The sequence below is a fragment of the Dipteris shenzhenensis genome, chromosome 8, assembly GCF_047967505.1.
Source record: "Dipteris shenzhenensis isolate YYH24624 ecotype China chromosome 8, Dip_SZ_1.0, whole genome shotgun sequence".
In the NCBI taxonomy this organism is placed as follows: Eukaryota; Viridiplantae; Streptophyta; class Polypodiopsida; order Gleicheniales; family Dipteridaceae; genus Dipteris; species Dipteris shenzhenensis.
Genome location: NC_141603.1, coordinates 37,690,370 through 37,707,125, shown reverse-complemented (window position 1 = coordinate 37,707,125; position 16,756 = coordinate 37,690,370). Strand labels below are relative to the sequence as shown.

General features: G+C 42.2%; 1 protein-coding gene across 2 annotated transcripts in view; it reads left to right on the top strand.

The window, feature by feature from the left end:
- The first annotated feature begins 15,330 nt into the window (after positions 1-15,330).
- The window catches only part of LOC147899461 (vesicle docking protein), a 60,681-nt gene continuing 59,255 nt past the window's right edge, over positions 15,331-16,756 (top strand). For both annotated transcript variants that reach the window (XM_087378115.1, XM_087378114.1), the window contains exons 1-2: positions 15,331-15,423; positions 15,596-15,739. In XM_087378115.1, the coding sequence (XP_087234241.1) occupies positions 15,376-15,423; positions 15,596-15,739 (192 nt within the window). In that variant the 5' untranslated portion in view covers positions 15,331-15,375. The remainder of the gene's footprint in view (positions 15,424-15,595; positions 15,740-16,756) is intronic.

Below are 16,756 nucleotides of genomic sequence, written 5' to 3'. Positions count from 1 at the left end.
TATGAGACTGTTCCAAGAAGACCCAATGTTGCATAACCTATAGGATGAAAGAGACCTGTATGACTTCGATGACATGTTGTCAATGAGAAAGAAGCTTCACTAGAACCCTTCAACAATGCCAAGCTGGCTGCCTTCCTATCGACAAAGGTGAAAATGCCGATCGCTTCTCTGCTAAGAGGAAATCCCATCCTATGGCGTGATCTGTACAATTGGATGAAAATATCGTTCCTACCTCCAACCCCTGCCAACCCTAAGCCCACTAACTAATCAACGCTAGAAAAGGGGCAGAACCTACCCCAAATTCCCATCAACAAGCTGGGCCAATATTTTGAGGGTGATGACACAAATGCCTCTATCCCCATAGTCTACCAAAACCAAAAGGTGGAAGCCATCCTAGATGGGGGAGTAGGAGTGAGTGTTTGTACCAAGGAATACTCGGAGAAATGGGAAAAACCCGCACTCGAGCAAACCCATTTGGTAATAAGGCTAGCCGATGGAGGAACTATTGAACCCTTGGGAGTGCTGACTGTGGCATAAACATTAAGGTGTTTGGATTCACGTACCCCGTCAAGTTCGTGGTTGGTCATGGACTTCACTCGACAGCTAGGATATGAAGCTATCCTAGCCAGACCGTTCTTGCAAATGTCTGGACTCGTGCATGACTGGCGCAATGATAATATCTACTTACGGCACGAGGAGCAGACCATGAGAGTGGACCTACACACCTACAAGGCCCACCCATTGTCAAGACACCTCTTTGCCGCAAAGTCTGACACCACCGCCCGAACCACCTCCCTAAAACTATTCCAACCCTATGACAAGGAGGAGGATGAGAAGGAGACTGACGACTTCTGGTATGCACCTCTTCCTGAGCCAGAATTCTCACAGAACTGGATGCACATCTTAGCCAACATAGATGTCCCAGAAAGAGTTGGGTTTCAGATCACCACCCTAGAGCTCGAGGGTTTAAACCCGGTGGTTCCCCTAAGGATGTTTAACATGCTCAAACCTCGAGAGGTAAGCAAGGGAACTGCAAGCGTAAAATCAGATCTTCACTGGCTATCCTACGTAGGCACCATGACTGCTCACCACGAGTTCTCCTCTAACTAGGAAAATAGGGTAAGTAGGGAGACCACCCCCATCGGCTCTATAAGTACAATGGAAGAGCCCCCTTTGGGTCCCAAATCCCCTGTATCCAAAGCCAAGGCTAAGGCAAAAAAGTCCACTGCTTCGACAAAAAAGAGGAGGAGATTGAGGATAAAGAAGACCTACAGTAGGTACCAGCCCACTACAAGGCCTATACCATTTAGGATTGTAAGATCTTATACCAATAGGCCAAAAGATCTCGAGAGGACGGTTGTTCTCAAGGGTATGATGGGCCGGCTCTGGTTAAGGAGGTAAACCTAGCCCTGGAAGGGCAGGACCCACAACCCGTATTTGTCACCGATGACCTCACTCCCAATGAGGAGAATGCCTTAATATCCTCTGCCATTCATGAAACATGTACTAGAAAGGGTAGCAAAAATGGAGGCGTATAGCTTCCTAGATGGATTTTCATGTTACAACCAAGTATCGATTGCCCCCTAGATCAACACAGCCTTTGCAATCAAATGGGGTGTATATGCACTTAGGGTGATGATATTCAGATTAACCAATGCCCTTGCTACCTTCCAATGTATGATGATTATGGTATTCAGGGAATATTTGAGGGACTTTGTGGAAGTCTTCTTGGATGATATCTGCGTGAACTCGAAATGGGATGACCACCTGAAGTATCTCAGGCTTGTCCTCGAGAAGTGCCGCTTACTCTACATATCCCTCAACCCCCTTAAGTGCTAGTTTTGGGTCAACGGTGTGATCCTAGGCCACATAGTGTCCCGGAATGGAATCTCTACGGACCACAATAAAATCAAACTCATCTTGGAGTTACCCCCCCCACCAATGCCAAGGGAGTCCAACGATTTACTGGCCATATGGGCTATTATCAGAGATTCATCTTGTTCTATGCGAACTTAGCCCGCCCATTATACAAACTGCTAGTATCCTTTGAGTGGACTGAAGAATGCCAAACATCCTTTGAAACCCTCAAACTCTAGCTCTAGCCCCATGCACCAGTGTTGAGGTCACCCGATTAGAATTTAATATTCCACGTCCACATTAATGCCTCTAACTTTGCCATTGGATGTGTGTTAGCCCAAGCCGAGGAGCATAATTTGGATTACCCGGTATACTTTTTGAGATGTTAACTAAATGAGTCCAAGGTTAACTACACTACCACCGAGAGAGAGGGTCTCGCCATGGTCTATGCAGTAAAGAAGTTCAGGCACTACTTATTGGCTAACAAGCTTGTCTTCTTTGTGGAACATCAAGCATTACTGTACTTGGTCAACAAACCCTGCATGATGAGATGCATCACTAGGTGGATGCTGATCTTGCTAGAATTCGACTTCACTGTCACTATGCATAAGTGCAAAACCCACGTTCTCGTCGACCACCTATCGAGGATCCTGAACAGCGAGGCTCCAATGGGAGTAGAAGATGATCTCCCCAATGCTTCCCTCTTCTTCCTCGATGTCATTCCTGAATGGGCCGCTGAAATCGGCCACTACTTGGCCAATGGACTACCCCTAGGCCAGGATCTCAAGAAGGATAGAGCCCATAAACTCATTAAGGATGCAGCACCATATCAGTTGATAGCAAGCCAACTATACCGCATGGGCAAGGATGGCATACTGCGAAGATGCGTGTGCGAACATGAATACAACGAGGTGCTTGAAGAAGCCTACTTAGGAATCACAAGAGGTCATTTTGCCACTAGCGCTGATGTTACAGCATGTAAGGTGCTCCTTGGATTTGCTCCAACCAATTTGATTTAAGGGGTGAAAAGTTGGTTACTTGTATATTATGTTCAGTGTAATTCTCCACATTCTCAATGTCGACGAAGCAGTGCTTCTTTGAGGTATGGAGTTGGATTGCTAGGTTGACGGCTCGGGTTTTTGAGTAGGTTGGACCTCGGGTTGTTGCATTTAGGAAGGGAGAGAAATGAAGATAGTACAACAATTGGATGGCATAGTAGAAGGTGGGAATGCAGAGGAAGCTTTCTATCTTCGAATATCGTGCTCCAAGCCCAAAACAAGTTCCTGGGCAGAGAAGAGGTTGTCACCATGATGGCTTGGATTGTTGGCTTAATAGTAAAAATTGCCAAGTGTTTCCCAACTAGGTGACGATTGATACCCGGTCTACCAATAGCAAACCACCGCATCTCGAGCAAAATAAGGAGACAGGTACAAAGGATAAGGAGCAAAATACAAACCCTTCCAAGATTCAATGTTTTTGCAGTGGTGGAAATCATCTTCGTTCTGAGTGTCCAATTTGGGCTGAATATCTAAAGTTCGTTGAAACTAATATGGAATAAAAGGAAGTGGATCCAAGGTGCCGAGTGCTCATAGTAGCTGAGTTATGAGACACAATGGAAGCCCAAGTGGTTATTAGGTCTTAAAGGGTCCAGCTACCACCTCTACAGATAGTGGTGTATTTAACAAAGATGTCCATTTGGAAGGCAAAAAAGGCTAAAATTTCCAGGGACCTGAAAGGCAACGCATTGATAGTTGAGATGGCTTCTAAGCAGTTTAAACCACTTTCCTATGAACCAGGTCGATCTTCAAAATCTAAGGAATAAAAGGTGGAATAAGAGACAAGTACTCCCTCAGATTCTAGTGCAGAACCAGCCCGAGCATGGGAAATATTCAAGAGCATGAAAACTAGCCTTACATTTGCTGAATTGATGCAGATAGCCCCATATTGTCACAAATTCTTTGCACAACAAATCAAGAAATTTGAAGAGCAACAAAAGGAGATTGATTCTTTGGTTATTATTCCTGTCATTGACACACCTTTGGTGGATATAAAAGTACCAATTATCACTATCAAAGTCAAGAAGTAGACTACGCCAGGTGTGAGAAGAAGACAATTACTCCTCCTAGGGATATCTGAGCAACAAGGCACCAGATGAAGGTCTCTGAGTAGTTGCAATTTTTTGTTAGAGTTCATTAGAATTAAGAAGAGTGTTGGTTATGTGCCTCAGCATTACATTGCACGGATCATCACTACCTTGGAGGATAGAGTGGTGGTAGACTAGCTCTCTACTTTTGAAACATAGATTAAGGCTATGAGCAGGGGCCAAGCACAATTAAACTTGGCCCTCATTTGTGCAAGATTCATTTTATCAGCTTACCTCTAGAGAAGTCCAGTGGCCGAATGCCGTTCTGGCACCTGTTGGGGGTGTAGGACCATCCTACACCAACAATGCTTAGGAGAGTAGTGGCCCAAGGTAGGAAGACAAAGGTAGTGAGATAAGGTCTCCAAGGCTCACAGTGGTGGGTAGATGCAAGATAAAGCTCAGAGTGGTGACAATGAGGATGAAGGCTCCTCCTCTCACAGTGAAAAGACAAAGTTAGAAGACAAGGCTAAGTCTAACTCTAAAGCAATGAGTGGTCAGGAAGTGGATAACTCCATGTACAAGCAATTGGTGCAAGAACCTTCTAGTGAGCCCCAACAGTAGGACCAAGGAGCAAGCTCGCAACTAGAGCCAAAGTCAAATGAAGTGGCCACCACAAGCTCCATTGCAATACCTCCACCTCCCGATGTTCTTCACAAGCTACCCCCACTCGATCCATTCCCTCTTGATCCTATGCTACTTCATAATGATCATTAGGATAGGTATGCCACTAAAACTCAGTGGCATTGCCTAAGGGAAAATGTGCTTGCAACAACAAGGGTACTAGATTTCTTGACCAATCACTGACTCCCTCCCCAAGTACTCGACCACAATCTCTATCTTCAGGCACAGTATCGGGAGCAACTGTTGAAGTTTTATGAGGACAACATAGTCACACTCAGGCAACAACATACTGCCCTCATGTAGAATGAGACGTCCTATAGGAACAACTGCTACTACTACAGAACCATAGCGAGCTTCAACACATTTACAAAGAGCTACAGAGAGATCACAGGAATCTCCATTGTGAAGTTGAGAAGTTGCACACTATTAAACTCCCAACTACATGCATCGCACGTTACAATGGTAGCCGAGGTGGCTTGGTTATAGTTAGCACTAAAGGAGGCATAGAAAGCCCGTGCCTACCAATAAACCCTAGAGGGGTTATAGTATATTAGTAAAACTCTATAAACTAGGATTCAAGAGTGATTAGTAAATATTTGACTTTGGGCCGATTGTGGGCTCACTTATGCCGGCCTTTTGCATCTCACTCGAAGTCTAACTGGTTGTGGAGCCCGCAATTGCCGACTCATAGCAACTTGCAAAATTATGGCATATATGTGTGGAGAGATTGTAGTATACATAGGTTTACTATCCTTGTGCTTTATATATTTTTTATTGAAAAAAACTAGATATGATCATTTTGCATACATTGCAATTTGTAGCGCTTATTAGAACTCAAACTCCATACATACGTAGAAACAATATATTAAGGTTATTAGGTTAACATATTCTCCTAGCTTAGAAATTACTAGTAAAAGTGCTTATAAGTTCTTGTGTAAGTAACTCTAGCTACTGCACTAGAGTGTGTGAAACACCGACATCCGTCTCAATAGAGCATGATGTTCATGGGAAAAGGCGATTTGCCATCCCATGCCTATTTTAATAGGTAGATTACCACATTCATAATCATCCAATTACGTTGGGAGGGGGAAAGACAACTGGATGATTTCTCTCTCTTGAGTCTAGCAAGCTTGCATGAAGTATACTAAGTTAGTGTGCCAAATAGCCATTGATTTTTGGATGTAGAACTGCAAACGAATCCAAATATTGTTATGTGTCCTAAAAGCTAAATGAGATGGTCGAAACCAAAACATGAAAATTTATGTGGATGCACATATTACTTATATAAAATTATGTATGTTTTGCTTACAGCCTTGATTACATGCATGGTTCCAGAGAAACAAGGAAGAAACCCAACAAAGGCTCGAGATTATGTTACGATGTTGCCTAATAAGAAGTGGAAATGCAACTTTTGTCATGAGGAGTACTCAAGCTCCAGCACAAGAATGCAAAAGCACTTCTTGGGTGATGCCCACAAACAAATTGAAAAGTGCAAGGGGCCAGGAGTTGAGAGAGTTATAGCCACTCAAGGCAGACGAATGCCTAAAAGTACGGATAGTCAAGTGGATGATATAGTTGCATGCCACTAATCCTAGCCTCGTGAATCCATGCCTAATGATATACTCACACCTCAAGCTAGTCAATCTGTAGATGCAGATGGTTCTTCGCAATACCTGCTACCTCAAAGTCATGGTATGGCCTTGATGACATAGATGGCAAGATGCTCTATGATGCATATGAAATAGGAGATACATCAAGTAGTGTACGATGGTATTGAGAGAACATGCTGCACCATTGTTAGTGATGGATGGAAAATTTTCACCAAGAGAACTCTGATCAATATCATGGTTGTGACATTTAAGGGAGAGGCCTTTCATAAATCCATTGACACAAGTGGCCATGCTAAGGCAGGTGAATACATTGCTAAACAATTAAAGGCAGTATTTTTGGATGTTGGGCATGATAATGTTGTTCAGATAATGATCGACAATGTAAAGAACTGTAGGAAATCTGGAAGAATTATAAATCAAAAACACCCAACCATTTGGGCATCGTCGTGCTCTTGCCATTGCCTTGACCTTGTGCTTGAGGATTCATATAAATCAGCAGACACCCCATGGTTCAAAGCCTTTGTAGATGAAGGATGAAGAATGGTGTTATACTTCCTAATGATGAGGTATTGTTGGGCATATTCAGAAACCACCAACTTGCTGAATATCCACTAGAGTTTTTGAAACCTAGCAAAACACATTTCGCAACTAACTATATAATGTTATACCGATTGCTCAAGCTACAAGGAGTTGTAACGGAGACATTATTTAGCATATATGCTCACAAATGGATAGCTGAGTCAGCTTCAAAAAATGGCCATGCCGAATTCATGTAGATGAAGCAATTCAGTCAAAATGCGAGATATTGGAAGAAAATAGCTGATGCGGCCAATGCAATGCGGCCAGGATGGTTTGCCATCCAAAAAACTAGACATGAAAGGTCTAAGTTTGGCAGTGTTTGTTGAGATATTGAGCTCCACTCGTGATATGCCAGGGTGACCGTTGTGCATTTATGTCACTGACTTGTTAGGCAGATGCAGTTGTACATCGCCCATGAATAATAGCTGGATGACAGCTATCCTTATGTACTCTAATTAGTGGCTCAGTTAGTATGTCACCTTAGTTAGCTGAGTTTGGTTTGAGACCCACATATAGGGTTCACCTATTCCTTTTGTACTAAGAGAGAGTTCTTTTGGCTTTCACAACTAAGAAGAGGAAAATTGTTTTCAGCCTCCACCTTTGTGTGTATTCCCCCATTGTGTATGTGAGAAAGCCGCAAGTGAGACTCCTTCCTTCTCTCCCACTCTTTTCACATGGTATCAGAGCTCGGTTTGTGGTAAGGAGCTCCAGAAAGCAAACCAAGTTCACGGTGTCTTGGTAAGAGGATCAGTGTTGCTTTCCTTTTTGGAGTTTGGGAGCAAATCTGTATAGGTAGCACAGTCGGAAAGTGCAAGAGTGCACTGTCTCAGATTGGGATGCCCTTCGTGGTGTGGCGAGGTGACATTATTTTTTTGATTCGAGGCCATTTTAGGGCCCATTTTGGTGGCAGAAGTTTTCCGTATGCACTCCAAAAAGTGCCCTATTTTTTGTTGTGTGACCACTGTTCCACAGCTCGGTGAAAAGTTGCCGTATAAATTGCATCATATGCTTGTGCGCAAAGATATTGGGAGTGACAGAATCATTCTTATTGCCTATTGGAAGTGCCTGTGTGGTCAAATACCACTTTCATCAATTTTGCAGATTTGCCCTTATGAGGCAGAAGTTGTGTTTTTTACAGTGACAGAATATTTTGCAGTGTTTTGTAATGGTATTTGATGCTCTTTCACAGATAGTCACTGAAAAGCTTGACAAGAACAACTTCCAAGCATGGGAGTTTAGAATGATGAATTTCCTTAAGGGAAAAGGCTATTGGGAGTTCATTACTAGAGCTGAACAAGAACTAGTTATTCCTAATGTTCCCAATCAACAGGAGTTGCAGGCATTTAAAGAATGGCATGAGAGAGCCAGAAAAGTTATGTACTAGCTGATTTTATGAAAAAAAAAAGTGGTGTTTGGGCATTCAAAGCTTTTAAAGCTATGGTTGAGAAAGAAATAGGCCTGCAAATAAAATGCCTAAGGTCAGATGGAGGGGGAGAGTACCTCTCAAAGGAGCTTGCAAGGTTCTTGCAGGAGCATGGCATAAAGGAGAATATTCATCCAGTCATACCCCACAGCAAAATGGACTTGTAGAATGGAAAAACAGGCATATTGGAGAGGTATCTCGTGCCATGCTCAACGAAAAAGATATGCCAGATTATTATTGGGCTGAAGCAGTTGCTACAGTAGTCTACATAATGAACAGGACTCCCACTGAAACAATACATGGCATGACGCCAGAGGAGAGGTATACTAGTAGGAAACCAAATATTTCTCATTTAAAAGTTTTCGCAAGAAGAGGTCTATATGGAGCAGCCACCTGCTTATGTTCATGTTGTTCATCCTGAGTTTTTTTGCAGGTTGAAGAAAGCCTTGTATGGCTTGAAGCAAGCACCCAGAGCATGGATTGACACGATAGGATAGTATCTTGTCACTATTGGCTTTCAGATTTCCAAGGCAGATTTCTCACTTTATGTGAGAAAAATAGAGAAAGGCATTATGCTGCTTGTCATTTATGTTGATGATTTGATCATCACAAGTGATAGTGATGAAGATATCCTTCATGTGAAAATGCTATTGAAGCAGAAGTTTGAGATGAAGGATTTGGGAGAGCTGCATTATTTCTTTAGCATTGAGGTGATTAGATCCACAAGTGGGATATGGCTCTTGCAGAGGTAGTATGGATTGGACATGCTATCCAAATATGGGATGATAGGCTGTAAACCTATTTCAGTTCCTTTGGAGCAGAATGTGAATTTGAGCACAGATGCAGGTGAGCTTCTAGAAGACCCTACTATGTACAGACGCATAGTAGGAAGTTTGATTTATATGACTATTACCAGGCTAGATTTGAGCTATGCTATTGGGTCGGTAAGTCAGTTTATGCAGGCTCCAAGGAAACCGCATTTGGATGTGGCTAGATGCATACTGAGGTATGTGAAATCCACATTGCAGTATGGACTATTTTATGACACTGGGGTTCAGATACAGTTGCATGGATACATTGATGCTGATTGGGCTAGTAGTATTTCTGATAGACAATCTACCAATGGATATGTGTTCTCTTTTGGGAGTGTTGCAGTCACTTGGAGCAGCAAGAAACAGCCTATAGTTGCCTTGTCGAGCATAGAGGCTGAATATAGGGGTGCAGCAATGGCTACATGTGAGGTAGCTTGGTTGCATAAGCTACTTTATGATATGCATCAGTCTATAGATGGGCCAGTTGTCATTTATTGTGACAACATGAGCAGTATACACTTGGCAAATAACCCAGTCTATCATGCTAGAACAAAGCACATTGAAGTACATTATCACTATGTGTAGGAGAAGGTTCTAGTAGGTTTTATTGATCTAGTTTATGTCAGCACAGAGGATTGGGTAGCTGACATATTCACGAAGGCATTGGGCGCAGAGAAGCTGTACAAGTTCAGAGACCTACTTGGTGTGCAGGAATTGGGATTGAGCTCGAGGGGGAGTGTTGAGATATCGAGCTACACTCATGATATGCCAGGGTGACTGTTGTGCATTTATGTCACCAACTTGTTAGCTGCCCATGAATAATAGCTGGATGACAGCTATCCTTATGTACTCTAGTTAGTGGCTCAGTTAGTATGCCACCTTAGTTAGCTGAGTTTGGTTTGAGACCCACATATTGGGTTCACCTATTCCATTTGTACTAAGGGAGAGTTCTTTTGGCTTTCACAACTAAGAAGAGGAAAATTGTTTTCAGCCTCCACCTTTGTGTGTATTCTCCCATTGTGTATGTGAGAAAGCCGCAAGTGATACTCCTTCCTTCTCTCCCACTCTCTTCACAATGTTTACATGGCTTGGTGGGCTGTTGAGCAAGACCTCTTGAATGAAAATATAAGAGCCACAAGTGACAGTGGTGGCTACTTTGCTAGTCATCGTGTCACTTTAAATGCTTCGAAAGTGATGGAATCATGCTCACAATGACCTTCACTATGTTGGTCATATTTTAGATCCCCAATGGTGGGAGTATCATCCGGAAACATTGGAACACGTAATGCAACCTTGGCATAATCTCTTGGGATGACTTTTTAAAGATACATATGAATATGCTGTTGCTGTTAGGGAATTATCTACTTTTCGAAATACGGACGGGTTATTTGCATATACAAGAATACGAGATCTTGCAAAGGATATGCCTGCATGGAGAGCATTGACACCTCATTTGTAAACGTTGGCTTTGAAAGTGCTATCCCAGCCTTGCAGTAATTTGTCCAGTGAACGAAATTGGAGTAATTACAACTTTGTACATTCTGTCACAAGCCTGTCATACACAGGTCAAGCTACTCATGTAGTTAATCCTAAAACCAACAAATATGTGTTTCCTTGTGCACCAATTGCTTGTGCAGTGACTGCAACCAGCCAATGACCACCTCCAACGACTACTACCAATAATGAGTGCAATAATAGTATTATTTATATTAAAGTTGAAAAATGCATATGAGGAAAAGAGAGAATGGAGGCTTAAAGGAAAGAGCAGAAAGGAGAGAATGAAAACATAGGAAAAGAGATTAAAAATAATCTTGGTGAATTTTTGAGAACACAAGAAATTGAAGCTCCTCAAACCAATGTATATGAAGAGGTACTTTATCACATAAAGGAGGACACCAACATCAACATAAACACTCAAATATAAATTAAGTAGGACATCACAAAGTCTCTTCATCCTCATCGGCGCTAGAGCTTGCTTCGGCTTCGGCTTGCACTTGTCCAACACTGGGAGGATCATGCAATGGGCCTAGGAGATCATAATTTACCCACTTGGCTAGATCTCCATTGTTACTCTCTCCCTTAACATCATCCAACACTCTACCATATGCATAAACATATACCAATTTCTTTGCTCTTTTTGTCTTCAAGTGATTCACAAGGAGTCGGAAGAGGTCGATGTATGCTAAGCTGATTCTTCTCCGGTACTAGCAACTCCTCTCATGGATATGAGAATTCCGATGATCATGGAAAAAGCACAAGGCCGGACGTTCGACCAAGTTTTGGTTGACAGAGGTTCTAGAGTCAACATCATTACCTTGAAGACATGCTAGGAAATGGGATGGATGTCATGGGAATTGACGCCATTCCTAGTCTGCATGGTGGACCAACGTTGAGTTCGTCCACTGGGGATCTTGCGATCGATCATCTTGGAGGTTGCTAGCATCTTGTTCGTCTTGTCATTAAGCTTGAAATAGTATTGACACTATTGACCGTGGTTGTATTGTGGCTCATTAAAAATTGTGCCATTAATTTTGTTGATCGATGTCATGCCACTTGGAAGTTATGTTAAAGCATTTAGATGGTATTACAAATGTATTGTTTCCACGTTGGAACTTGGACAGCATTAAAATGGCTTGCAACCTGTAAGTGCTTCTGTAAGTGACCCTAGCTACTGTACTAGTGTGTGTGAAATACTAACATCCGTCAATAGAGCATAACGTTGTGGATGATCATGGTGCAGATAGATGCTTACTCAGGAGAGAGAAGAACGTGGGAAAAGGCAATTTGCCATCCCACACCTATTTTTATAGGCAGATTACTATGTTCATACTAAAATGCTACAACAAGTTCAAAAGTTTTTTGATGATTATGAAAGCTATTGAATTAATTGTAATCCCTAATTTGACAGCACTCAATGGCTCTAGAGAGGATTGCAGGATCAAAAACAGCACGCAACTACATTACGATGTTAGTTGGCAATTGTTGGAGATGTGATATTTGCCATCAAGAATTTTGAGGCTCAATGCGGCGAAAATATTATGGCACTTCATGGGAGATCCCAATAGAACAATGCCACGGTGCATAGGCGATGGTGTAGAGAGAGTGGCTACCATCTTGCGAGCACTTGCTAATATTGATGTTGACACAACAGTGCAGTCTATAGATGTGGTTGAAGTTGTCGCAAACGTGGAGAATAAAGTTACGATGCTAGGTGGCAAACTTTGGATATGTGATGTCTGCCATCAAGAATATAGTGGCTCTCACTCGAGAATGAGGTTGCATTTCTTGGGTGATGTGCATAGAGGAATTGCAAAATGCAAGGGACTAGGAGCCGAGGCCACTATTGCTTCCATTTTGGGGTATGTTGACCAACAATAGGGTTTCGTGGCATTGTAAATGTTCTTTGTAAATGAGGATAGTCTTCGAAGTGTATGTTGCCATTCGTATTTGCATACAGTGAAACTTATTTTGCACTCCTAGTGCTGATGCACATGTTTCATGAATCGTGTGATAATAGCATTGCATTATCAACAATTTCACTTCATAGTATAACAATTGTGCAACCCATATTTCAACACATCCACTTTAACTACTTTAATGATTTCACAATAATAATTTGACATAATGCGGTAAACATATGTCGCATGATAATAGCATTGCATTATTTACACATTCACATTAATTACTTCAATTGCACATGTTTCATGAATTGTGATAATAGCATTGCATTATTTACAATTCTACTTCATAGTATGACAATCGTGCAACTATTATTTCAACACATCCATGCTAATTACTTCAATAATTGCACAATAATAATTTGACATAATGCACAAAACATATGTCACATGATAATAGCATTTGCATTATTTACAATTCCACGTCAATTACTTCAACCTCTACACAATAATAATTTGATAAAATGCATTGTTATAAGCATTGACAGTTGTTATACATTTTAAGTTACAAGATGTTCATATTCATGTTGTGGAGTTTGCATCTCCAGAAACATTACTATTACAAAAAAATGAGATGGGCAAAAAAAGAAGCTAGTAGATAGCAATATCCATATGAAATGGATTACAGTTGTTGGAAGGCAAAAATTGAAGCCAACGCGTGCAGCGTGCCAAAAAGGATTCTGTAGAAGCTTATCACATAGTGACTCATGCAGCACAATGGGAGGAGGCTGGTGGGTGCCTTGAGCCCCTAGCAAGGGTCAACATTTGCTTGGGTGTAGCCAAATGTGGAACTATTTTTGGGACCATGACACAATGCGCTCTTGGGTGAATTTTTAAATTTTGTGCGGATCTGTGCTCTTGTTAAAATTTTCCTCGACATCATGATGCCGCATTGGCATAAGAATGAGACGTAATCTATTTATTTTGAATATCGTAGAGCTCGACACATGGCAGCTTTGTAATACATCGTGCATCTCTGTACTGCTTCGGGGAATGCAGTCTTTGAGCTGACCACCTATCATTGCGTAGCCTTTTGCCATAGCTTTGCCACCTATCATTGGGCAGCGCACCCATAAAAATCATTAAAATTCAAGGTTGTCTTAGAGAGACCACTGCATTGATTCTTGGCGTAATAATGAGACACAATCTATCATTCTAAACATTGCTCCAGCGTAGTTTCTGGCCTAACCACCTGTCATTGCGTAGCCTTTTGCCATAGCTTTGCCACTTGCCACTGGGCAACGCACCCATGCAGATCATAAGTTGGCTTGGAGAGACCACCGCGCTAAGTTTTGGCATAATAATGAGACGCAATATATCATTCTGAACATCGCCTCAGCACTGTCTCTAGCATGACAACCTATCATCGCCCAGAATTCAAGGTTATCTTGGAGAGACCACCACGCTAGTTCTTGGAGTTTTAGCTCTGTTATCTATTTTTACATATTATAGGAGGTGGTCTATGACAACTACCGCATTGGCAAATAGAAGGAGATCTCTGACAGCCATCGCACTAGTTCTTGGAGTTATATATTTGTGTACCAAGAAAAATGTATTTCCTTGTGTTAACATCCATAGAGTACAGCCACCAAATGCAGGGTAATTAGTGAGTAAAGGTGACCAAGTCGAATGATCTACTTCAATGGACAAGCTTAAGGGAGTTTGATACCCAAATACACCAAGGTCGATGATTACAAGCAATGTGCACACGGAAGGAGTATAGCTCAAACTCAGGGAGTTTGATCCCCAAATACCCAAAGTCTGCTCCAAAGTCCAAGGATTCAAGGATTCCAGGCATAGGCTGTATGTTCCATCTACCACCGCCAGGAACAAGGAGATGCACACTTCAGATCCACGTCCACGGAAGCATGAGGAGTGTAAGCGCCTTGCACTTTTCAGCTCCACATCCTCAGAAATAGCCACACCAATGAAAATAGCCATGAAAGGAGTACAACTCAAACTTAGGGAGTTTGATCCCCAAAGATTTCGAAGCAAAGGCTTCCAGGCAATGTGCAAGGTTGTTGTGGGGTGTCTTACGGAAGTTAAGCCTTGCCACTCCAGGTTTTGAGCCTAGTTCAGGGGGTTCTAAAGTTGATTGTGGGTACATAACATGGCACTGTTCATGATTTATATTATTTTAAAACATATACTTAAAAAATTAAAAAAACTCAGACACCCACCCCTCTAGCCCTGGTTTGGCCCTATTTAGGGGCACCTTGCCTTGGGCCCACCTTGTAAGTAGGATGATCGAACGCGGGCTGCCGCCTTGGTAGGCAGGCACCCTAGCATTGGGCTGCCCCGCAGCTTCCACCATATATACTTACATTACATAGTGTTACATATACTTAGTAGTTACATATTTTACATAGTATTACATATACTTAATAGTTCAACTTTTACATAGTGTTACATGGTGTTCATAATTCATATTCTTTTAACACTTTTACTTCCTATGTACTTAGATAGTTCATCTTTTCTCAGAGTCTGCTTTCACGTATTTAGATCTGACACCCTGTACTCCATCTTCAAGGTTACGTGCATCCATCCCTCATCCCTCACCCGATCCTCTCTAAGGGCAGGCTACCCTCTTGGACCAGTAGGTAGAGTGGGCTGGTTGGTGATCGCCTCCCCTCCCCTTTCTTGGCCCCCGTGCATACAGGTTCAACGAGAGTGCCAAGCGCCTTGGCCTAATTTAAAGGTAATTGTGGGTTTTAAAAAAAACGGCAATGCTGTTCATAATTGATATTATTTTATTTTACTTCAAAGTTCCCACATATATATATATATAGTCCAGATGTACTTGTCAGTCTTGTTTCACGTATTTAGATCTGAGTTCCTGCACACCTTCCTCAAGATTACGTGCATTCATAGTATGGCCGGCATCGATCTCCGCAAGGCCTGCCTCGATTCCCTCTCCCAGGTCCTCCTTCTTACCTTTCCTTGGATTGAATTCTCCTGTTCGCCAAAATTGCGTCGGAATTTGCTCGCTCCCCGATCCGCATTGTCCGTCCACTTTGCTGAATGCAATTATGCTTCTATTCTTCCACATCACCCCAAGTGCGATGGACAGTGATCGAAATTCCTGTTTTCAGGTAGCAGAGGATGTAAAAGATGCGCTTGTCTACATGGACGATGGCGCAGGAGAGGCCTTTCATTTTATGGGTGGTCTTGCGGCGTTGCTGCCCCTCAGTCCCAGAGGTGTCTGTAGTTTGGAAAATGCGTCTCCTCTAGATGCGGTATCTATCCCATTCCTTAAAATTTTTGCAATGCATCGAAGTTTCGTTTTGTTTTCCCGAACTTGCAATATAAGAACAGGTCGTTGAATTTGAAATACTTAGATAATGCACAATTTAGTCGGCTACTTAATATAACCAGGAACGTGTTTTGATTTCAATCTCAGCATTGGAAGCCCTTCCATTACGGAAAGCAGCTTTTGAAAAGCGTCGTAGTCAATAATTGAAGCCAGTGCTTAGCCGCAAAACAAGGAAGTTATGAAATTAAGTCAACATTATAAGGGAAAGTGTTGGGTTAATGCCAGAGTGGTGTGGATATTACCCTTATGGGTTTTAATGAGAGTCAATGCTGGTTTATAAATTCTCTCATGGGTCTAATGTTAGTCAACACTGGTCCTAGTCTGTTTGGAGGGTTTAGATCTAGAATCCAATTCCATAGAAGTCATACTATTGATCTGAAGTCTAGAAATAGACTAGGACTGCAAACACTGGTTTCACAAGCCATAATTTAGTGTCGACTCACATTACAATCCATGATAGTATCATCCAAACCATCGTATGTAAATTGTAATATCCCACGAGTTGGAACAAGGTGAATCAAGAAGGGGGATCGGTGTAAGTGATGGATTCGATGGACATGGCCTAGTATGCATTCTGCAATCATGCCCTAAGAGTTCTTTGGGCTTTTTGATCCCCTTCACACAATGCCGTTAGGTCTTGACCTTTCACATAAGTTGTGGCATTAATGGGGACATTCGGTGGCTTTATGCTGATGATTCATGCACGAGGTGCACCATAATCTGATGACTTTTGGGCGACTTCCATCTCCTCCAATTCCTTCTTGGGTTGAGGAGGCTCGAGCGTCTTCTTGCAATGTTCGTGAATGCTATCTGCCACCAGAGCTAGGTGATATCCCTCAGATGATGAAGTTGTGCCAGATAGGTTCCAAGAATCCAAGTGCTTCTCCACTAAACATGCATTTTCTATTTGGATGGCTATCTTTCTCATGAGCGAGGGCTT